Source organism: Dreissena polymorpha, chromosome 6 (assembly GCF_020536995.1).
Source record: "Dreissena polymorpha isolate Duluth1 chromosome 6, UMN_Dpol_1.0, whole genome shotgun sequence".
NCBI lineage: Eukaryota > Metazoa > Mollusca > Bivalvia > Myida > Dreissenidae > Dreissena > Dreissena polymorpha.
The window spans coordinates 32,663,090-32,689,916 of NC_068360.1; the positions used below are offsets into that span (position 1 = coordinate 32,663,090).

The 26,827-nt window shown below is 32.1% G+C and overlaps 1 protein-coding gene across 1 annotated transcript in view; it reads right to left on the bottom strand.

Annotated features, from left to right (window-relative positions):
• Positions 1-270: 270 nt before the first annotated feature.
• The window catches only part of LOC127834661 (sex peptide receptor-like), a 47,099-nt gene continuing 20,542 nt past the window's right edge, over positions 271-26,827 (bottom strand). Inside the window, exon 2 of the mRNA XM_052360686.1 lies at positions 271-1,662. Coding sequence (XP_052216646.1) covers positions 1,208-1,662 — 455 coding nt within the window. The 3' untranslated portion in view covers positions 271-1,207. The remainder of the gene's footprint in view (positions 1,663-26,827) is intronic.

The window sequence follows — 26,827 nt, forward strand, 5'->3', positions numbered from 1 at the left end:
TTTTCATATCTCACATTCGGTATTATTTTTAATTTGCCAGTCTTTCGTCTAGTTAAAAAAGTCATGCCAGATTAAAATACTTACTTAATGAGGCATTGACAGTATTGTTTACAAAATTCATTTCTATATATTCTATACATATATATATATACTAAAAAAAACGCGATTCAACGGATCAAACTTTCGCACAATAATTTGAACAAACAAATACTATTCAAATATATGAATGTATAAATGAACAGCATAACCAAAACAGCTGAAATACTAAGGGAAAAAATAAAAAATCAATTTTCGTGCGTAAAAATTTGCGTAAGTTTCTAATACTCGTACATGCTTCAAAATGAATATCAATTTGTATTTACTATCAATTGCACTATGAACAACGGCAATACTAGCTTTCGATGTTAGCCGCAATGAAATATGTAGTTTTCTTTTGAGATAAAATCAAATCAACTTGATTATATTTAATGGATAACCAAAATATAAGATAATTACGATATGTGTGTGTGTGTGTGTGTGTTTGCAAGATATACATACTTTAAGCGGCTTAATTTTATCAAGAATAAATTAAAGTAAGCATAATTGATAATCTATGTAAGATGTAAATCGAGTCGGATTTGCAGTAGACCTTTTAAAAAAACATAACAAACGTGTAATCAATAAAATATGTACAATATTACATCATGCATAAATATTCATAGAACAAACGTACAAAATATCATACAAAGTATCAAAATACATAAATTGCAAAATACAGGATGAAGGTAAAAATGAACTCAAACCAGGGGTGTTTTACATATTTATAATGAAGTTCTGTTTAGAAAAGGTAATCAAACATATGCGAACAGGTTTTAAATCATACACGAGCATATGCTAGGTTTATAATAGTTTACTTATAACTGTTGTAGTGCTATTTCAAGTGATAACTAATCGTTCAGATGGTAATATGAACAGCTGATTTATTATTTCGTCGCCATCTCGTGAACCCGATGAGTTTTAAAAAAGACCTTACTACCTTACGATCAACCACAGTCCGTTATTCCAGGGTATTGCCAAGAATGCAATCAGTTACTCTCAATTAAAGTAGTTGCTAGGTAGCAAATCAGCTATATAAGAACTTGTGGTATATTCAAACTTCCCGTTTCAGGATCCGCAAGCGAACGCAATAACCACTGGTGCAAGGCAACTGTAAATACAAGAGTAATGTTTACACAAACACATCATCGTCTTGCGCGTCGTATTCCTCTTTAGACTTTTGTGTTGACACATAGGCCGAAAAATCGGGCGGACCAGTGTCTTTGGTCGGCGTAGGCGTCAGCAATATAATTTGATTGACAGCGTGGATGTTGTCCGATGTAGTGGAGTGGAGGCTAGTGGTTCGACTGAGAACAGTGTTCCTGCTTGTAACGGATCCTGTCCGCGCTTTGGACGATCGGAAACTGTCGCTCTTCATTGTCCCCTGGTACGAATTCAAACTCTGACGCCGTTTGAAGTTGTAACGCTTGAAACACCCTAACGTGAACACGTTGATAACCGATCTGCGAAAGTCGCACATCATCGTACAGTAAATCCAAAAGTTGGCGTGAAAGCTGACAATTAACGCGATCTCGTAGACCGAAAACATAATGTGATGTGTCTCGATACCGAGCTTTACACTCGTAGGTCTGTATATATCAATCAGGGTGTAGAGCTTGTAAATTCCGTAAGGAACTTCTGGAACAAGAAAACAGATGACAATCAACACTGCCGTGATTGTGATTATTCTGTCGCGGGAGCTCCGTTTCTTGTTCGTACTCTTTGACATAATGGACGAGGCTCTGCGCTGGGCCTTATGAAGAGTAATGAGGGTCTTGGTGGTCAGTCCTATAAGTAGGGACGCTGGCAGAAAATGCTGGAGAATAACGCAAATCCACAAATACAGGCAGGCATCTTCGCAAGGATGATCTGTTCTCCATTCACAATCATGCGATTGGGTGGTGTATTTGTGAGTACCTGCATTGATTGGCTGGTAAATATGCATCAGAAATGACAGCATGTATATGACAAGTACGGCTATACATGTCTTCCAAAAGGTGCATATGCGACCGGAAGTGAATGGATGACAAACGCAGAGGTATCGTTGGATTCCCAGGAAGACAGTCTGCCATACGGATGCGGTATGAAACGCCATTGAGATGTAAAGTTTCAAGACCATGTACGTGTTGCATTCCGATGCAGATAATCCATCAATTTCTGGAATGTATACGTTGAACGAGTTCGGAAGTAACGAAATGCCGGTCATCGAGTCGGAAAAGGCGATGCTCACAAACAGCAGGTTAGTTGACTTGCCGCGACCTTTGCTCGACAGAAAATAGCCCACGACAAACACATTTGCGAGAATCATAAATAAGATTAGTATAGTTCTAACCAGACCCAGTGTTATGACCTCAAAGTCGAAAAATGTCAGATAGTATACATCCGTATCTGCATAGTAACTCGTGTCGTTGTAATTCTCAAACGCGTAAGAGTTTTCATCCTTATATACATAGTCACTCGTTGTGTCGTTGTAATGCTCAGCCGCGTTATCTTTAGACATCAGTACGGAATCATTCGAAATCTTCGCATAATCAATGGCTGACATCGAGGATCCGTTGTTATCGTAAGCCGCAGTCGATGAATCATTTGAAATCATCGCAAAATCAAAATCACTGACAGATGCGTTAAATGCCATCATATAATCGGTTAAAATGCGTTGCGTGTGCGTTATCATCCGTATAACAATCGAAGTATTCAACGTATTCGCTCTCTTCCCAAACAGACTACTGAATATATCTTTTTGTGAAAATATCGTTGTCGTCCGCAGCTTTTAATTTTTACAATTTACGTTTTATTGGTCTAAATGTTTTTCTTTATTTATTTCCATGTGCATATTCCATAAAATACCTCATGATTATATGTTCTTCATAAAATAAACGAAAAAGCAATAAGTCTTCGTGTTGTTATTCGGTGCTGCAAAGCAATCTGATCACTTCGAATATAGATAACGTTATGACAAGCGATCACTTTTAGAAACTGCAATCCCACAAGAGTGTAATGTCCTCGTCCGCAGTGCTATTTCTTTGACATCAACTCCGCTTTTTTATCATGGTCTTTAAATATCTCCAGGGTATGTTAAACTGTTCCGAAGCTGGGCAACGACTGTGCCTTCCACGCGATTAAACTTCCGTATTAATGTTAATTAAAAATTGACCAATCAAAATTTATCAATGCACTTAAATGAAGCACTTCAATTACCTAGTACTAAATTGAATCTTAGTGTGTGTTATCACCACATTTCATTAAAACAGTATGTTAAATTCTTATATAAAATCAGGAATGCAGATTTCTTTTACAAAATGTAACTTCTCTCCCTTTTTCACATTGTGCATCTCCATAATTGATATCCTCTTTATGTTGTTTAAATATTTGATTTTCTAAAATGGTTCCAATCTGTAATTTGTTTTGTGTCGGGTTCTTTAAATGGGTCTTTTCTATATGTTCTTGACATTTTCGGACTGCCAATAATTGGTCATCAGTTATTACAAAAACACAAAAACAAAAAATATATAATGCGAAGCTTATTTAAAGAGTCGACATCTATAAGATTGATAGTGCGTATCTTTATTTACGAGCTGCATTCAATTTACCAGGATTGCGAACACAAAGCGTCATTTGAGGACCTTCTTAAATTCAGCATATGAATGCCTGGACACATATGATGTTGATTGTAATTTTAAAGATTTCTTTATTTAAGACATTTCTGTTATAAATGACGCCTGTTAGAAATCTCTATAATTAAAGCCACACAACTTATTTGGCATAGTTAATTTAAGTATAAATAAGAAACATATTTTATCTATGCCAATAAGAATATATCTGGTGGTTACAAGGTAGAAATCCGTCTTTTGTGCGCTTTACAACTTAAAAATAATCGCGTTGTCGAAATGGACGTATACGTCTAGAAATCCTACTTTCGGTTTTAAAAGCGGTACCCTTTGAAAAATAATAAATTACATGCGAACTAAGCTATAGATGTAATTTTATCTATGCCAATAAGAATATATGTGGTGATTACCACGAAGAAATCCGTCTCTTTTGCGCTTTAAAACTTAAAAATGATCACGTTTGTCGAAATGGACGTATACGTATAGAAATCCAACTTTCGGTTTTAAAATTTAAAAAAATTATAAATTACTTGCTAACTTGGCTATAGATTTAATGACAATTTTGCACACTTTCAAATTGCATCTATATGTATTGATTAACATGTATTTCATTTCAAGGTGTGTGGCTTTAAAAGCCCCAGTTAGGAGACCCTTGTACTCTTGTTTTAAACAGTAACATCATTTAGCAGGAAAAAATATGATAAGAGTTCAACTTAATGAAACCAATTGCAATAAAGCTCAGCTGCACGACCGACTTTCCCGGGCAAACTATTTAAAATGCAAAACGCTTATGTGTTTTAATTGTCACGCCCTTGAATAGTATATTCTAAACGTGCAGTCATGCAACCGATGTATAAAATACAAACCAAACGACTTACATAAAATAAAATGAGATTCAACAACTTCCCACATAAGTGTATTTGTATGCCTGAAAATTGTTTCAAAGCGGTAGAGTTGTGTAGGTATTATTATTAGATATAATAGATTGCTCACAGTGTTCTATCAATGGAACTGCAAGTACAAACATGTATCTTAGGCTTTTTCATGTTACAATAAAACACAAACTGTATCATTTACTTTGATAAAAGCAATATTCTTTTAACATGCCAATGCAAACACATCATTTATACCGACACATTGTATGTTATTGAATGATATTTTATTCCAATCGCAGCAGTGAATTTTTGGAATAATCGGCTTATAAATGACATACTTTTCCGTACGATAATTGAGTAATTTTGTTATTTCCTTTTTTTGAAAGATTATTTTGATATAATTTCATAAAGATTTTCAAAAGCCAGTTTGCAAAAAAACGTAAATACTGAATTTCAGTTGCGACGGTCTCTTTTTTTACGTACTCATAAACCTTACAAGCGCTTTGCGCGAGTTGCCAAACTAGCAGCGAGTTGCAAAACAAGCAGAGGTCATGAACACTAGAAGGAAATTATAGCAAGTGGTCTTAATGACTCTGTTTACAGCGTGCGTGAACTATCACACAATATCTTTCTTCAATATTATAACAATAAACTCAAGATACGGCATCAGGAGACGTTCGCTGGATCTGTTGGGCAATTGTTCAATTGCCTTACCATGACATAATACATAGACATGATTAAAATTGGGGTTACCGCCATAGACAATTCAATCCAACGAATTGGAATTAAAACCGTTTTGCTGGACGCCACACGCTTAGTCTACATCAAGGCATACAGTTTTCTTTGAACATATGTTTAGATTAAATGCCATTGTTGTTTTTTAGAAATTAATATTGTTTTTTTTATGGATGGCCCAACATTGTATCGGCGTGTTTATCCCTTGTCTGAAATTAAAAACTATCGGATGGAAACAACATTTTATATTCAGATAACGTTTCTTAGCTTATATTATTCCTTTAGGTTATACTTAAAAGTCTTAAATTTGTCTCGGGATGGCATTTATCCGCCACCAATATTTACATATAGACCGTTCCAGAATCGATAAATTGACCGCCGCCATATTGTCAGTCACGTGACTGTCCGCCATTACACTTCTGCTAACTTGTGCGAGTCTGCGATTCCAAAAGCCAAAGACGTAGAGAATACCCGCTTCGTCGATGTCGGATGCATAAATTACTTAATGAATTATTTTCAGGTGATTATCACATTTTTGTTGTAAAAATGATTGTTTGAAGTTGAGATTGATTGTTACAAATAAAATGTTTAAAATGCTTTCGTGTATTTGTTTTTGTGTGTGTAATCAAGTGGTAATCATCGGCGAAAATTTGCCGGTTCAGTCGCTCATATTAAGTCTTTGATTAGACTTTTTACTTTTAACTTGTTACAATTTCTCGCGAAATTAATTACCGCTAATTGTGTGTAATTGGTCTTAATTGGTAAAACTCTATATTCTAAAATCATAACATATTATATTAAGTATGATATTTTTGATACGCCTTCCATTATTTTTCTTGTTCTAATTGAAATCAGAGATAAAAAATTGTTGTTTGGATTTAAATAAAATTTTGTGACCTGAAATTATGTCACGTAAAAAAACGAACTTTTTATCATGAGAGAGTGATATTGATCTTGACGATCTTTTAGGCGATTATATGGAATATGAAGAGAATGTGAATATATCTAGTTGAATAGATTTTCATCTTGGAATCATTTAACAGCTATACAGCTAAAAATACTAAAAAAAATGTATTTTATAGGTCTTTGCAGTGACGCAAAACATATGAATAACGCTAGTGTGATAAACAAATGAGTGATAGAAAGTGTAAGGGGTGCATTGACAATAAACGTACTACAAAGCCCTATTAAAAGCGAAGTGCATGACGGTATTTACATGTAATTTTAATTTGATGGGTTTTGTACAAAGAATAACGCTATTCAGGAACATACAACTGAAAAACACAACTTCACATTATGCGAATTGAACGGTGTACTCATGTATATTGAAAGCTCGTTACTAGTGAGTATGAGTGACAAATATATATAACATTTTAACACATATATGTATATACATATTTTTTTTAAACATTTTTTACCTCTGTTGGTGTCAAATGTAATTTCTTGTTTTAATGATGTCGTTCGTGCATGCCGTAACATTAAATCTTCATACGGAATGACGTAGTTTTAATTACCGATACCCGCTAAATACGTTAAATATTTTTACGTAAATTTTATAATAATTAAATACTTTATTTTTTCATAAATTAAACGGGTTAGTATCTTTACGGTGTACAATTTCTGATATTCTATATTGGACATAACTTTTAATTTATACAATATGTAACATATCTAATGTACGCAACTGTTAAGTATGTCGGGGGTAAATTATCCAACCAAATGACTGCTAAATACTACCAGAAAGAGGAGACATGGTGGAAAAATCTTTGAAAGGGCACTTCTCCGGGGGGGGGGGGTCGCCTATCCTAGAGCCGGCATCATCAATTGTTTTTAATGACCAGACTGTCATCTGCCACCCAGTGTGGTTTATGACACCATGTTGTTAGGTCTGGACAATATCTGATAAAAACGAGATAATCGGATTATGCAGAACAAAGGGGCAGTTAAACACTGGAACGCAAAGGCTTACACGATTTTAAGATTGATGCAAATAATCAAATAAAAAAAATGCATTTCATTTAATTAAATGCTTTTTTTTAATGTGTCAATGTGTTAGTTTTCTAAGACAAATACCTAAAAATGCATGTTTTTCAAACATTTTTCTGTCATAACACTAGCGTAACATATCCCCTGGCAGAAAAACTTTATTTCATACAACCAAAGTCATGTCATGACGGCCTTAGATTTAGAAAGAAATTCATCCGTTGAATAATCGGTGCTCTCTTATATATGTCAACGGTTGTTAGCAGGTTACAATATACTAAATACTCGTTTCATGTTGGGCTGTACTCTCTAAAAATATCATAGTTGACCCGAAGGCATGTTTTACATCTTAAACTATTGTTCGGGTTTTATCTTTCGGAGATAATGGTAGGGCATAAATAGGTGTTCACGACCGAATCCCTGAAATATGATAAACTTGGAGACTTTAGTAAAGCATTGCACTGAAAAAGGTTACATTCCACTAAGAAACGGCCGATAAAAAAGTTGCAAAAACAGTCGATTTCGATAAGCGTCAAGTTCTTTTTTGGTTTGAACATGACATATCTTTTTTATTGCATACATCGATTCCGCTTAGAATGGCCTTTAAGAAAAGGTATGGTTATGGGGGTCTCTATGTGCAAAATGTTGCATTTATTTTCGCTCAAAGTTGTCGCTTTTACATTGAATTATATAGGGAAACTATTTAGTATATTGTGACCTAGCAGCAGTGTAATGGCAGACGCGGAGAGTATTCAGGGGAGATAATTGGGTAATAACTTAATTCTGGAACGGTCTATACGTGTATACAAATTATTTATCAATATTTATCGTTTTCGTACGAACTTCACACTTTTGCTTCTCGGATATCGATGAATATGTTGTGTTTTGTTTTAAAAATCACGACGCATAGATGCTTGTTGAAGAGGCTAATTAATATCAATGTCATGAAATTCAAACTTCAAATACAGCGAATACTTTTTTGTTTGTTAATATGAATCACTGCTGATTTATCTGATACTTGTTAAAAGTGTATGGGAGTATCTCTAAAACCTTGCATTAGATAAAACGGTATCACATTTTCAGCGACATAAAATGCACTACAGAAGGTACTATTGTATACTCAGATCGCATTTAAACGCATATAATGCCAAACATTACCTGTATTTTTACCCGTAGTACTAATATAATGTATTTCGATTGCGTACGTGAAATTATAATCTCGAAATTGCGCATTCACTTTCCACAAATCTGTGTCGTTTGTCTAAATTTACGCGTTATGGTCAAAGCTTGTGGATTAAACATGTAATTATTCATATCAAGAAGAAAGTCTATCACCGTTTTAATCGTCCGAAGACGTTTTGTACAATGTCGGTAAATGCACGATACCAATAAAAGAACTTAATGTGACAATTTCTGTTTTGAACGATACGATAATTGATGTTTTATAACCAATACAACATATGATTAACATTAAGGTAGCGCCACTGTGATGGGCACCTTTCCAAATATAATCGAATGTCTTATTTTCTTAATCAGCATCATTGCACTGAACATGCACATTTTTAGGTAGGCTATTCATGCTGTTTAAAAAAGTATACTATTCTTTTTCAAAATCACCCCCACGCTCGGCTTTTGTCTAGTTTATTTGCACCCCTGGGGGGGTAAATGAAAGTTCCATAATTCATCCAAATTTCCAAATATGGGCATGCAGTGTGTGTATACAGATGCAGTAAAGGTGTTTAAAGTTTAAAGAAGATGAAATAAGAATTATTTTACAGATATTTATTTTTTATAACTTGTTATCTATGAAAGAGCGCTATGAAATGTAAATGGTTTCAACCGAGTAGAAATTGGATTGGTTAAAAACAAAGTGTCATAAAATTCAAAATATCATTTAAGAAATAAAACTTAAATTTAATAGATACACTATATACAGAAAAAATACCAAGAAATAGACAGATTATCCGTTTAATTTTTGAAAAAATATGCAACATGCATGATTCGTATTTACAGCAGTAATCACCCAATTTAGCCATAACGTTGTTTTAATTTTAAATATTGAAGAATGTGCATTAAATTTGCAACATATTTAGCAATAAACATAACTTATATGCTATATGAAATCAAATAACGTTAGAAAAGAAATAAAACGCGTCGCAAAAAGTAGACGTTGTCGGCATGATTCGAATCTGCGCGGGAAGATCCCAAAAGAGTTCTAGTCTATCACCTTAACCACTCGGCCACGACAACTTTACATTAATATGTTTAAATAAGATATCCATAAGTAAACAGTTAAAAAGGCTCTTCTATCTTTGAAGAAATCGCGGGAAATCATTACAATGGCGCTACCTTTAAGCCGCCCGAGTTGATATTTTATCACAACATTTCAGTTATCTCAACTGACCAGAATTGATCAGTATTCGTCAGATACATTCTAATGCTTAACTCTTCCATACTGATTGTCGCAAAAATTGTGCAAAAAGGGCCAAAAGCATAAAAAATATGAAACCTAATCATGTACATAACGGAATCCTCGAGACTATTATTAACCTGTGACGTATGCACGCTTTGGGTCACGTTAACCAATTTCATGTGATGTCCACTTCCGCGCGTTTCAAAACAAAGAAGAACTACTAAATAAAACAATCGGTTTGTTTGTGTTTGGATCTAAATCCATAAATGCTAATACTTTGTACGTTTCAAGATATATTTTAAGTTTTTTTTCCTGTACACCAGCAAGTCATCTACCTTTATAACATATACGATGTCAATATGAAACAAACATGGCTGCGTGTGTAAAAAAATATATTACAACTGGACATACACGACACACTATACACGAGGTTAAAATAATCAAGTCAATGACATGTACAAATAAAGATGGCTGCGCCCATGAATTAAACGTTAACGGGAATTTTATATTGACAAGGTAAAACTGAATCATAGCAGATGATAAAAAGTGTATCGGTAGAGATTCAAAGCTGAAATTAAAACTACGTGAAATCAAGCGGTCGATAGTAAAGTTACCATGGGGCGGGTTATACGGGTATTGAAAGTGTAGTCATAAAGAAGACGGAGTGTATTTACGAATCAAATCGGCACTATAAACAACATAATGTAAACATGATTTAAACGAAATGTGCATGTGTAAGACAGCATATATTTAAACTGGTAATGATATTATTATTCATCATTCCTGCAAATGGCGTTGTAAACAATGATGCAATGGTCACGTGGTTTTACATGTGACCAGCGCGTGTTTTAATTAAGATCATTTCTGTCCATGGGCAGAAATTGAAAAGCCCTATCTGTGTACTGAATGTGGGCATTTCTTGACCGATTTTGAACAAATTGTTTGCACATCACATTTTGACTCATAATCACGTTTTTTTGCGATAAATAACAAAAATGGGAAAATATCCCAACATCAACTCTGCCGGTTTTAAAGTAAGTTTTATTAGAAAGTGCATGACTATTATGTTTCAATTCGCATTATTCCGTTTTTTTTTCTTTCTTTAGCATGGCTATTATGTCTCAATAAGTATTTATTCCGTGTTTTTTTTTTGTTTTCTGACCTAAGCATTTTCGTTTTTTGTTTTGTTTTCATACTTTAGAATGACCGGGTTGCAGAAGCACGTGATTTTGTGGGATTCACAATTAAATGTTAATGGATGTAAACACACATGTAATTGGTGCTTTTTCAAATAACTTTTTAAACAATTTTTCAACCAGTGCATAGAAGACAGATTTTTATGCTGCTTATGGCAATGTGAAAAACATCAGAATTACTTTATTTAATAAGCCTGTGTTCTTGTTAAAAAAATCGATGTGTACTGCATTCTTGTATAATGTTATGCTGCACGCAACGTGAAATTGTTGTCACCGATATCAGAAGTATTAAGGAATTTTTCATATACCCTAAGATATCGGCACAAACTGCAAGATATGCCATTCAGATGTTTGCAAATGTATTTAATTACTTTTGATATTTGCAAAAATAAGTTCTTAACGGTGTGTTTACATTCTGTTCAGCCCATGTGAAAACCCCTGAAAACCCCGTTGATCCTGCACCCAGATGACTATTTTGTCTTTTTTTTTTTTATTCAATATCATACATATAATGTAAACATGTATATGATCACACAACACAGTGATTGTATAAAGCAATACAGTTCAGACATGTTATACATATACAAGATACGCTCATATATATATATTATTTTTTATTTTTTTTAGAGAGAAAAGAAAAGAACAACAGAGGAATAGTTGTGAAAAATGATGAGTTGTAAAAAGTCGGAAGAAAGCATACTGTATATGTGTGTTTTGTTGTATCTTCACAATGATCTTGTCAGATTGAAAAAAAAAATATATATAGACATAAACAAAACAATTTTAGAAAGATAAACTAACATCAGAGTGAAAATGTATATAAGTGGACAAAACATTATGAGAATTTAATCCGATTCCATTTTTGTTCAAAGATTTGTAACGTGTCATTACTGAGGGCTATTTCTTTCTCAATCTGGATTTTTAGTTTAAGACTATGGACAAAACAAATAAAATTTGGTACTTGTTTTTTGTACTTCATGTTTAAGATAAAATATTTCATCAATATAACCATAAAATTCACAATATTATTACCGTCTATTGATTTCAATGAGTTAATTCCGAAACTTACATTTAAGAAAGATAGTTTAACGTTTAGTTGCTGTTGTTCAAGAAAAGATGTTAATTGATTCCAAATAGGCTGGATGTGTTTGCACTCCCAAAAAAGATGTTCTATAGTTTCAATGTTTTCACTGCAGAAGTCACACAGATTTGAGTTAGATAATTTGCATTTATAGAGATATTTATTTGTAGCTATAATTCTATGGATGTATTTATATTGAAAATTTCTCAGTGTGCTTTCAATAGTTGCTTTATATGGCATGGTAAATATGTGTTTCCAATTAAGTTCATTTTCTCCAAAAAGGACTTGCCATTTATTTTGGATTTTGGAGTTTTCCGTAGGGTTTTTAATTTGGAGTTTGTAAAATATTTTATTTGTTTTGTTTTTTCTTCCAAGTATGTTTTCTACAAGTATTGTTTGAGTACATGGTGTATTATTTGTATTGATTTCAGATTTAATATGTATGGGTATGCTTTTGATTAGTGTGTAGTACTTCAGAAAATTATTTGAAGGTATTCCGTATATGTAGCATATATTATCAAAAGAGTAGAAATCCTTAATTCTGTAGTCATATAATTGGTCGACATATTTAATGCTTCGTTCAAACCAATCTTTATAGAAAAACGTCTTATTGTTTGAAGTTATGTCTTTATTGTTCCATAAAATTGTTTTACTGCTGGTTTGGGTTTCTAAGTTATGAGTGACATCACTCCACGCTGATAGAACATCAGACAGAAATATGTTTTCGTTTGCAATTTCATGTAAGATAGTATTGCTGATGTTACATTCAAAGAGTAAGGAGTCACCATATTTTTTTAGGATTTTCTGGTAGAATAATTTCCATTTACTCGTATTGGTATTATCTAGGTATCTTTTAACCCAGCTACATTTGATTGCATTCAAGAATGAGTCATTGTTCGTTAATTGGATACCTCCATTTTCTACAGATTGAATTAACTGAGTTCTTTTTATTTTATCAGGCTTACCGTCCCATATGAAATTAAATATTGCTGATTTTATATCGTTAATAACATCATTTGGTGGATTTGGGAGAACTGTTAATACATATATTAATTTAGGAAGTGCAAACGTTTTTTAATACTGTGTTTTTTCCGATTAGTGTAAGTTTACGATGATGCCATGATTTTAAGCAGTTTTTAAAATTCTGTAATTTAGGTAGTATGTTTTTAAGAACTGTATCCTTTTTATTATTTGTGAAAGTAATTCCTAACGTTGTGGCTTCATCGGATGTCCAATTAAATTTCATTTCTTTTTTATATAGAACATTACTTTGTTTTAATTTACCTACTCGTAGCACGGTACATTTACTTTTGTTTAGTTTAAGACCCGATGTCATTCCGTAAAGGGTTAGCGACTCTATTAGATTATGGAAAGAATCGTAATTGTCGTTTAAAAAGTAGGTGGCGTCGTCAGCAAATAGGGATTGTTTGATTTCTTCGTCAGGCTCTAGTGATATGCCTTTTATGTGTTTATTTGATTGGATGTGATGTGATAGATACTCGATGCAAATAATAAATAGCGATGATGAGAGTGGACATCCTTGTCGAACCCCTCTTTCGATGTTAAAACTGTTTGAAAAGAAGCCATTGTTAATGATTATACTATTAATATCGGTATAGAATAGTTTGACCCATTTAATGAGACTTTCACCAAAGTTCATATTTTCTAAGCAGGAGAACATAAATGAATGATCAAGCGAATCGAATGCCTTTTCAAAGTCTGCAAAGAATATTAGACCAGGACTATTTGAATTGTTGAAATAGTTTATGCATTCTTGGATAAGACGAACGTTTTCACCAATGTAGCGTCCTTTTATGAAACCAGATTGAGATTTTGAAATAATTGATGGTAATATTTTTTTTATTCTGTTTGCTATACTTTTAGTTGCAATTTTATAATCATTGTTAAGTAAACTTATCGGGCGCCAGTTTGATAAGGATTCTAAGTTTTTTCCAGGTTTTGGAATAAGTGATATAATACCTTGTTTTTGTAGCGTAGTTAAGTTTTCGTTGTTAAATGAATAGTTAAGTGAATTAATTAGATGTGTTTTTATATCATTCCAGAATATTTTATAAAATTCGATTGTGATGCCATCTGATCCTGGGCTTTTGTTGTTTTGCATTTCTTTTAGGGCTAATCCACATTCATACTCATTAAGTAATCCGTCGCACAGTTGTTTTTCCTCCTGGTTTAAAGCGTGATGTGTATTTTTAAAGAGGGTGTTATTTTCAACATTTTTTCGTTTATAGAGGGTTTCGAAAAATAAACGTTGTTCTTCTAGTATTTGAGTTCTGTTTGTTATATCTTTGCCATTGACTACTAATTTGTGTACAGTTTTTTGTTCACTTCTACGTTTTTCAATGTTTGCGAAATATTTTGTGTTTTTTTCATTGTGTTCAACATGATGAGCACGCGCTCTAAGTATTATTCCATTGAGATGTGTATGATAGATTCCATCTAATATTTGTTTTGTTAATGTTATTTCATTTTCAATGTCGGTGGTATCATTTGTGTTTGTTTGATGCAATTGTTTTTCTAGTGTTTCAATGGTTTTGATGGTTTCAGTTTCAAGCTTGTGTGTTTCTTTTTGTTTAAATGATGTGTATCTAATTGTTGCGTTACGTATATTTCCTTTAATTACTTCCCATAAGGTGTTTGGGTTTGCATCTTTATTATTTTGAACTGTATTTAATATTTCCTGTTTTATTTGTATTTGATATTGTGTATCTAATAAGACGCTGTTGTTAATTTTAAAGTATCCTGGGCCTCTTTCAGGTTGTATATTGTGCAGTTTAAGTTCAACTAGAGAGTGGTCACTCATAAATCCTGGTTTTATGTTACATGTGTCAATAATGTTGCAAAGAGATTCAGATATTAAAAAATAGTCTAATCTACAAAATATTGTTGGTTTTGTGTTTGAGTGCCAGGTGAATTTGCTTTCGTTTGGATATATTGTACGCCAGATGTCTATCATATTGTAGTTTTCAATTATGTTATTTAAACTATTTCTATTTTTAGGATGAGTATAAAGGTTTCCATTCTTTTTGTCTAATAATGGGTTAAGAACAGTATTAAAATCACCACCGATTATAATGTTTTTCTCTTGGTTATTAATTATGAAGGATTGTAATGTTTCGTAGAATGTGGAATCATCTATGTTAGGGCCGTAAACATTGATTAATGTTAATTCTGTTTCGTGTATTTTGATATCTATACTTGCTTGTCTGCCAATTATTATTTCGTTAAAGTTATTGACTGTGATCCCTATATTATTTTTTATCAGAAAGGCAATGCCTTGTTTATTAGTATGTTGTCCACTAAGATAGATGTCTCCGTCCCATTCATCTTTTAAGGTTTGTGCTAAAGTATGTGTCAAGTGACTTTCTTGTAGTAGGCATATACTATATTTTTTTTCGTCTAACCATTTGAAGATTTTAATGCGTTTGTCTTTATTTTTTAGCCCTTTTACGTTCAGAGTGCATAATTTAATCATTTAAAAAGAGGGAGGGTGTGTAAATATTATTATGTGGGTTTGTCCAGTAAGTTTCTATTTTCAAGATGTCCATACATACATACAAAAATAGAAAGCAAAAATTAGAGATACAAAAATATGAATATTCTATAGACATGAAGAAGTGAGAAGAAATAATCACAGAAGTGAGAAGAAAACACAATATAAAACTTGTCCCCAGTAGAGACATACAAAAAAGGTCAGTAAAATACAACATGTGAATATACAAAAACAAGCAAATGTGCTAATGCAAGGTAAATTGCCCTTAGTGTAAGAAATAAATTATATGTATCTTATGTTCAATTATATACAATGATTTCTCAGATGCATACGTATAACTAATTTGCAGGATAAATTTTAGCAATTCATTATTTATTTTATGTTGTTTTATTGTATTAGTTATATTTATTATAAATACGTATATACATTCTTATACACACATTGATATATATACTTATATGTGCAATCATTTAAAAAATAATTATTTATTTAAACATTATAATGCTTTTAACTATAAGAGTTGGTTCAGTAAACCGCCTTTTAAAATGACATTACTTTGATGTTACTACCCCGTGTACATTTATTCTCGGGGACCACAGAAAAAATTCGAAGGTAAACAGTATATCTTTTTAAAATAACCACAGTTTCTGTCCTTAATAACATTTGAGATTTTACCTTAAAATCATACATTACACAAAAACGGAATGCTCGTGCAGGAACTACTGCTTGCCGTGAGTGAAACATGGTTTCGTCATTTGTCATGTTTAATATTGCACAAAAACAAAATGGTTGGAAAAGTGTAAGATAAAGATATCGGGTAACTGATGAAAATGCTGATCGAGATCTCTATTTTACGAGCGTTATTTTGCATAATTTACATGATACCATCTTATCATTATCCATTCGTATTATAAACGAAGACATTTTCGTTGCAACACCATATATATATATAATAGTGTTCTCATTTACTGCAGTCAATACACAATTCATTTGATATTCAACCAAACAAACAGGCATTGAAAATTTAACACAAACATACAATGTAAACAACAACATTTAAAACACCATATATATTTTGTCTTAATGCGTATTTATTCATTGCATTCTTACTTAAGCATGACTTTTATGTCTCAATGCGTATGCATTACGTTTTTTTCTTACTTTAGCCAAAGGGATGAAGACACGTGGACTTATAACATTTAAGTGTTCAAACGACTCATTGCAAAAGAACAATTCGTTATGTTATGAAACAATTGAATTTACATTGAGTAAAACCGAAATAACTAATTGCATGAGATCAATTCGTACTATTGACAAACAAAACATTCCATTTGCAAAACTATCGGTTTATTCCATATGTTGTACTTTTTGTTAGGCATGTTTATATAAATTATTTTCATTAACAAAAAATATCAATATTGTGTGCATCTTGTTATGATATATAGTTTAGTAGTCACCGCGCTTGATCGTTCACATTTTACGAGTAATAAGATCGGTAATCATATTGGTTTTGTTATGAATAAACCGGATAAATGGGCATTAATTGATTATATTTGCATTTTTTGGGAAAATGGAACGTAATAAATATAGTATAATATAGACACTATGAACAAAATCGTTATCACAGCCAAAACACTAAAATATGCAACGAAGCTAGTTCATCTCTGTAGGTAGAGTATTCAAAAAGGGTTTGCTACAAAGTTAACAATAAATTATCTGTAAAAAGATATTTGGTGTGTACTTATTAGAATACACAAATCGCGTAAAATTTAGTTTAAGCACTAACAGTTCAATTAATGTAACTAATAAACGTGATTTAAATAGCACTCGATATTCACAGTTTTCAATTAAAATTTTCAAAATACTTAAAATGCATTATTTTAATGATTAAAATGTTGTATGCATGTATCATCTATTGTTTATGTAATACACTTTAAGCTATGTATTCAGTGTTAGCGTAATGACTCCCGCGTTGTTCAAGGCGAAAACAATTAGCTAAAACATTACGTCATAATGCGATGTTACATACGTCATAAAACATTACGTCATAATGCGATATTACATACAGCATACACGTCCATTTATCAACTTTATATATAAAATAGATTAACAATAGTTAAACGTTTTACTTTTATATATTTTAATATGATCTCATGCATAAGTCCCACGCGGTATCATATGTTTATTGCGAGCAAGCTGTTAGCAGGTCACTTTAAACTCAAACTGACGATGTACAGGTGCAAAGGCGAGATGCGGAACAGTGGCCCCGTTTCATAAACAATTCTTAAGTTTTTCGCAAAAAAAATTCGGCGATTCTTACGTACGAACATTCTTACGCCAATTCTTACGAACGTTTCATAAATACGTTCGCAAACTTAAGAATTTGTACGAATCTTACGAACGTTAAACCCGTCTACGTTCTTCAATTGAAGGTTTGAAAAGACGTTACACTATACTTTGGCGTCATCTGTCAGATTAAGTCTACGAAAGTCAATAAAGACTAATGATTACGCATAATCATATTTTATATTCGCTTTTTAAGTTTTTTTGTTGATATTCAAATACACTATTATTGGGGTTAAAATGGCGTAGATTAAAATGCTGAAACTTGCTGTCAGGGTTCGATATATTTACTCGGATTTACAACGGAGCGTAGATTATATTGTATCGATCGATATGTAGAATATTTTCATTAAAAAGACGGTATTCCACATCAGGTTAAGATTATGCCATCGTGATAAAATCTCAAGTTTAAACATTAAGTTTTCAATTTAGACTGTACCCGAGTTTTATGCGAAAGAAAACAAAACAATATTCTCTTTGAACAAAACTTTCCTAAACATGCTTTTTTGAGTACGAGTTTCGATAATATAGAGGCAATTTTACAGAATATTGACATAAATATGAAGAAATGTTAAAGAAACAAGATATGTGTTTGTCAGAAACACTATGTCCCCTTCTGCGCCGCTTTGAAGCTATATATTTGACCTTGAAGGATGACCTTGGGTTAGGGTTAGGGATGACCTTGACCTTTCACCACTCAAAATGTGTAGCTATATGAGATGCACATGCATGCCAAAATATATTGCTATCTTCAATATTGCAAAAGTTATGGCAAAATGTTAAAGTTGGAGCAAACAAACACACAAACCAACCAACCAACAGACAGGGCAAAAACAATATGTCCCCCACTATAGTGGTGGGGGACATAAAATTAGCCGATAACGACCGATCTATTGCTAGATTTTGCGGGTACGTTTCAGTATATTTTTCGTACACGGGGTACATTTAATTATACTGAAGGATACCCCCGGTACATTTAAATAGTACCTAGCCGACATTTACCAATCAACGTTACTAACTTGTTTGTGTGTGTGTTGCAAATTGGACACTACTATATTAAATTCAATAATAATTTAATTATGCTTTGGTAAGACATATTTTCTGATTTATAAAATATTTTGTAAAAAGTAAGATTTTTATATGATGTCTTATGTCAGGAAATTATACTAAAATTAAATAAATCGTACAAACACGTCACTGTTTATTTAAATGTTTCTGGTACTATTTTTTTTTTATTTAACATGTTTCGGCCGTAGCCTTCACCAGTAGTAGATTAATATAAACAAATACAAAGGAAGTGACGTCAACGTCATACAATAATGTAACGTCGTTTGGCGGAAATATATATAGTACATAATATTACATAATACATAATTATTTTTTTTAAGGAAATTATACTTAAATTCTGCAATAAAAGTGAAATTTTATCTTTTTATTTTCTTTATAAAAACATTTATTCATCAAGTCAGCAACAGTCAATCTTGTTTTTTTAATAACAGTGTTTTAATGATGGAAGTGTGATAATAATTAACTTTTTGTTTGTGTTTCAGTATAGAACAGATATCGGTATTTCATGAAGTGTATAAAGGTGATTTATTAACTACCTGCGCAGATGCATCCTGGGTGAAATAAGTTATATTGACTTACCTGGGCAACAGATTAGTCAACTGCATGTAATAACTTATGTTTTGTATATGCCGGTAGTGACTGTTATCATTATTAGATTTCATACCCATTTACAATACCGTACTTTGTAACTTCAATTTTGTTAATACATAGGCATCTGAACAATACAATAGTACAAATAAAAACAATATCTATAGTTTGAATGTTTTGATACATTTAATAGGAAGTTTTAATTAAGAATTTGCATGTGTAGGGTTTCCATTAAAGACAAAGATTTCATAACATATCTAAATTAATATAGTAACTGGTACTAGTTGCAATAATTCAACTCTAAGCTTTATCGCCCAATGGGCTGCTTAGAGTTGCAATGCGCTCTGTCTTGTCCATGGGTGAAAAATGTTATCAAAAATGCAATGTTAAGGAACACTGAAACTGCAAGAACTTATTAAAGTTTACCTATCTAAACCACAAACTCATCCAAATGGTACCATTAAAGCAAGAAATAATTTATTTTATTGACTTATTTAAACATAAACATGTCAGCGAGAAAAGTGTTTTGAAACATCGTCGAGTTTTTATAGGGTGCATGCAAAGGATAACATCCGTAGGTTGCCATTCAGGTAAATTTAACATGTTTATGAAGTTTATTCATTAGGTCTCGAACGACGTCTGTTTAGTGAAGCACATGGATACGCTGCGCTGAACTGCACCCATGTTTATGAAGGGGTGCATATGGACTGCCAGAGCCGCCATAGCAAAAATTATCAAAGGCTCTGGGAGTCCGTTTATATGGACTAAACTGGTACATACTCAATTTTGATGCATCCTGATGATTAACAGCCATAAGGGTTTCAATCATGACTGACAGTTTTGTTTCATTCCAAAATTATATAAGGATACATTACATTTTTGCGCTGGTACTTTTTATGTTCAATTTTTTATTTAAAGAAATGTTGAAATGGAATCAATCAAGGGCGTTTCTGTGTCTCTTCTTTATGTGGACATAGAGCGCTACAGCTTGTTGGAGATTAAGAATACCATTTACTTTTTTAAATGAGAAAATCTGTGAATATTTATTCTAACAATAGAAATTAAAACCCAAAATATAAAGTAGAGAACACTTTCATGTTCATGCTGGAATTTCATTCCAACCGTTAAAACTGAAACGATTGAAAATTATTTTTTCTTTTTGTATAAACTTATATTTGAAATAACAACACCCTATAAACCTTATATATAAGATTTTTATGGCTATGTCTTACTATGAGTAACCAAAATGTGCTAATAAGATTAATCAATGCCTTAACATATCGCATATTTTTTACTTCATATAAGTGATGCATAAAATTGAGTGGACCCATTTAATGTTTGGTTCTGTTGTAATGGTAATCAAAATAATAATATCAATAATACCGGTATGCTCACATCTTTAGGGTTTCAAAGTGGTTCAAAGGTTGATTAATTTTGACGTATGACAGTAAAAGCATTACATTGCTAGATTTTAACTACACAATATAATTTTAGAAGCAAAAACAACAATAGAAAAATGTAATTCCCCATGGTGGTCCTGAAAATTACATTTCATTTGCCTTTACCACTCAGCCATCCTGAATATTATATTAAACATTCATTTTATAATTCATATATCTGATCAATGTTATTTGACAGAATTTACTAGAAACAACAACATAATTAAGAATTATTCAATCATAACTCTTTATAATTGTATTCATTACAAATGATGATAACTCATAAGAAAAACTGTATTTTAAGTTTGAGTCTTTATTATAACTGACATCCTGCTCCTTGTTTATAGTTTTCCTTTATTTTTTGTATCTGTGACTAAAAATTTGGAAAATGGTCCTTTTGACAATCTGTGAACAATTCCCCTTGATGTTTAACTTTTTATTCTTAGTTTTGTAAATGGAATGCAAATCACCATTTCAAAAGTTTATTAATGAGATTAAGAACTTCTTAAAAGTAAGGCCCTAAAACTTGCAAAGCCCTATTAATTGTATCTCAAATTGTGCAAAGCAATTCTGTGATTTTTATCTTTTTTTTCTAAAATTGAATTCCTTTTTTTCAGGAAATATTCTGATGAGTAATAATGCCTTACTTAATATAAGTACATGGAGTTTGTTTAAGTTTTTAATGCTTTCTCTAGTACACATAAATAAACAACATATGAACATATACTTTTGTGTGTTGTGTAGTACATTTGCTAGCATGGCAATCAAATTATTTAAATAATTCCATTGTTTTCTTTCAAAACTTTGAACACCATATGATCTCAAAATATTGAAATAAATGTACTTTTCAATTACATGGTATGTCATAAATTATAAACTAGTATAAATACACAAATCTAATATAGTTATTCAATACTAGAGCTGTAACGATTCGGCTCGATGCATCGAAAATCCGGTTCAACGCCGCCGATTCGATTTCGATACCAATACGGCCAATTTCGATTCGATTCACTGCAATCCCGATCGATCCGCATTTTAAACTTTACTTTTCAAATCCGTCGTCTAAACTTTCTTGTCATTCGTAATACGTCTTGTGATTGGTCAATAGCCAATATGGCATGCAATGAATGAATGAATAACATGCTGAGCATTACATCAGCCAGTAAAATGGCTTCTTCAGCCACGCTGAAAGACGCACCGTTAAAATAAAAATAAAAAGTATGGGAACATTGCTGTTACTATATTATACCCATGTGATGTTTTGATATCATTTTTTTTCCTCAATACATATGGTTTGTTTACTAAACTGTGTGCATTCTGTTAAGAAGTCAACTGGAAGTTGTTTATATACTTACATTTTTTTATTCTGTTAAACACGTGTGATACATTGTGCATTTTATGTTGTTGTTTTTAAGAATAACTCAACAGGAAGTTTTGTTCAATAAATTTGTTACTTATAAAACAATGTTGCGTTTTTAAATTTTATTAAAAAATTAAACACATTAAATGTTCAACATAATAAGTTAATAACAAACACCAAACATATTAATGCATGCCCTAGACAGACCAAACATGAACAAGTTTGCAAAATAAGCAGCAAATAGTTTATTTTGAATCGAATCGAAAATAATCGAATCGAACCGTTTGGTATCGAAATCGAATCGAATCGAATGATGGGTGAATCGTTACAGCTCTATTCAATACAGTGTATGTGTTTAAACAGCAACTAATGAAAATTAAACTATTAAAAATTTGAACATAATTATTGAGATTCTCAAATTTATTTAAAAAAAAGCAAAACATTGAAATGTTTTTTTAATACCATGCACGGATTTATGAGGCCCATGTAACAAAATTTAATATTTGACTTATACCAACAGTTTTAAATTATTACATTTGATATTTTAAATTTCATTGTATGCGAACATGAATATGGTAATGGATAAATATAAGGAAACATGCAGGAACAAATAAGAGTACGTGCGTCCTTTAGTTTTGTTCATAATTATGTAAATTTTGCAAGATGTGAAGAACTTTTCAATGAATTTAATTTTATTTATTTATTTTCTGTGAAGCTCCATATATATTTGTTTGTTATTAGCAACTAAGCATTTCCAAAAATATTTCAGTCATTTTGTTTGTAAAGCGATCTATGCAGGTTAGCTGAAAGTCTGTTTTTTAAAGAACAAAGTATACATTTAGTATTTTGACTACTACAGTATATGGTAATTGCTATTGGCAAAAAATGATCTAAATCAAAACAAACTTTCAACTAGAGCATTGAAAATTATCACCAAAAAAAATAAATAGAGCTATAGTTTGTTTCTGCATACATATCAACTAGCTATCATTGATAGTATCAACTTAAAATCTGTTGTTTTTTATTTGAAACATGATGATTTTGAAGCCTTTAAAGTAAAAACATGTATAGCTGTGATAATAATGTAGATCTTGAACTACAACCACTGAATAAAAGCTACTTAAGGCTATTTAGAGAACTTACTCCATGTATTAAATACTTCTCATACCATACTGTACTGTTATCATCCATAAATTTAATTATAGAAAAAAACTATCTTATTAAATGTTGTTTACAAAAAGAAAGTTACATGTTGTACCTTTTGTTGTTCTTCTCCTGTTTTGAACATTCCATTTATTATAAATCACTGACGCATTGAACATAATCAAAGATAACCTTCCAGTTAGATCTAATTCAATCCTAGAAGGAAACTTTGGTATTGTTGCATTGCATAGTCGTTATTAAATGCCACAATAAATATTTCCGTGTCTTCTGTATCAATTATCCATGTATTCCAGTTTGATCCATACATTCCCACAGGTACTTGAAAAAAGGTCCTTATATATATAATAAGAGTAAAGGTATCCAACGATGATTTCACAGGTGTTTTGAATAACACAATGCAACAGCATTAAATATCAAACAATGCCCACTTATGTCGTTGTGGTTGCCAGCAGGAAGCATCCATCTATGATAAAACACCTTTTATTTGATGAAAATCGTCCAAGTATGTCCAAAACAGCCAAAAGTTTCACAAATAGCACCCAAATCAACGTGTGTAATTCGGAAAGTCCAGTTGTCAGTAATGAATGAAGGCGATTTTCGGTCGATTGTTCACACTTAAACAAGACCTTTGCTATAAACTCCACGTACGTTTTTCAATTTACCGATTTTTTTTATTTTAAAGCGAAAAACCATGCTTCTTTTTAAGAAAAAAACGCATTTAAGATCATTATTTTAATTTGGTAAATTTGTAAATACGTTCACTCGCTTAGGCGGCCATATTTGCGAACGCTTTGACAGCCCTTGACCATTCGTAACTTTTACATTGGAACTTACGCATTCGTAGCAGGTGGTTGCGTAAGAATTATTTTATGAAACGCTCCGATTTTCTTACGAAGTATACTTATGTAAGAAACCGTGCGTACGAACGTTTATGAAACGGGGCCAGTATACGCATCTTTTGTATATCAACACCTATCCATACACATTAAAAAATAATTCGACTTGGATTACCACATGTCATCTGGCATCTTTGCGTGTTCAACATTCGGCAAAATGCCAACACCAAAGAACGATACTTATTAATAAGTGTCGTTTCTCCGATTGTGGTTTTCGTATTGGAATTCTGTCGAGTTATCGTCTTTCAAACCCACTAACCCTCCAGTAAAAAACTGATTGGCGAAATACTCCAGTCGTTCTATTTTAAACCCAGAAAAATTGCAAAAGAATTGATTCCGTGTGGGTCGTATTCTCCTATGTCTAATTTACTCATAGTGTTATTTTCAACTCTCAACTTAATGGGGAACGTGATAACATTCCACCTTGAAAATTGCAAAAATGCGAAGTTTTATGATGTCCAATGTAGTACACCATACTGGTGTTTCCAATAAATATGACGTCATAAAGTGACGTGAAACAGTACAACCTGGCGGGCAGTCAGTTGAAAATTCTGATCGATGAGGTATCAACTGTGATTTGAAGTTATAAAGACGGTAAGTAGAAGTTTTGTATTTGAAATGATGTGAATTGTAATATTTCAATTTAGAGCCATACTTAATGATGCCGATGTTTTAGCAGAAATCTAGTTGAAAGAAGATTATTAGAAGATCGGAGCCCTCTTCAAACTCAAAGACATGCATCGAGTTATTGATTTGAGTCGTTTTATATACTTCTTTGTAGACTTTTTTGTACATATAAAAGACACATGGACAGTTGATATTTACCAAAAGCATCGTAAATACATTAAAAAAAAGTTTTTGACAACCCGTAAACCGAAGTCTGCACAATTTTTAAAACTACGGAAGCGTGTTTTGTCAAAATTCGCAAATTTTGGAAAATATTATTTCTTAATTTTTTGCATTTTAATATTCTTTAATAATTCATTTAAAATGATTAAACTTTATTTTCGGATTTTCGTAACTAATGACAAAACTATACGTTATGTTATAGTCCTTTCAAACTTTGTTACGAAACAATTTATTTACACTCGTATACATTTCATATAGATGCTATTGTAAAGGACGTTTCGCATAAATATGTATCAAGTTCTCTCGTGATTGATAGAACTGGAGCCCAAAAACTTTATTTTGTTAAGAGAGCAAAAATTGCTCGCTTTAAATTGTTAAAATGTATTCAAACTAATTATTATAATACTATGTCATATGTTTTATCGACCCTACATATCGTTTTACTCTTACATTTTATTCTTATACAGAGAAAATAATAATCTTAAATGACATCAAATCAGTATATGCTCTTTAATTTTTTCTACCTTTGACCATGTTAAGGCTAGAATGACTGGAGTAAAAGAACGATATATTGTTGTGCCGTTTTGGTGTGTACACATTTGTCGTGTCGGTGCCTGTGCTTTGTCATTCTGACCATTTATCTATATTTTGATAATAGAGATCAGTGGTTCTGACGTGTTACAACGACGATAAAAACCTTCATTTATCGTTTAGGTGGGTATAGGTGTTGTACTTGCGTCTCGTCGCCCTTGAAACGCACCAAGTCGCCAACAATATGGCAGAAATCAGCCAGCAAATCTAGAGCGTTGTTCGAATAGAAAACTTTAATTCATACAATTTGCGGTCCATAGCACTGGGCAGTATTTCACACGCTGATAATAGAATAAATAAATATATATCGAAAAGTGAATCAAGTTCATCGAGAAGAGGGCGCTTTATATTATCAAGTTATATAGTTTCAAATATTTATAAAAAATGTGTGTGTGTTTGTATGTTTTTGTTGTTGTTTTTTGGTTTAGAAGATGTCAATAAGTCAAAAGTTTTTGAGAGATCTTATACAATTAACCAGAGTTGTATGAAGATTGGTGTGGTTCGTGTTTAACTAATTTATTTTGGTATGATACAAATCAGATGATTTCACAATTTCCGCATTGTACAAATGTTTGAGCAATTATCAATCTCTGTTCAGAACCCCATTTAATGTATTGTTTACCATACCGATTTACAATTGAGTAGGCAATACAAGTTAAGATGTCAAATTTATAAAGAAAATTAGAAGAGCTCTAAGAATACTTATAATTCAGAGTTCTTAGCCGCTTGAATTTCACTTTGATTTCGGGATATAAGAAGACGGACATAAGGCTTCTAAAATGGTAACAATGCTTTTCGTAGAATCGAACAAGTGACCTTGTTGATGGACGCACGAAATTATAAATTGGCTTAAATATTGTCAAGATGTGGCTTCCATAGTGGTAACAAGCTTTTCTGAGAAATTAAACGAGCTTGGAGTAGGACGCACTTGATAAAGATTGTAACTTGACCTTGATATCGTCAGGAAAACATTGTGACCATGTTTCACAAAGATGGAGTCATAATTGTTGCTTCTAGAATGGTTATAATGATTTTCTAAGATCTGACCTGGT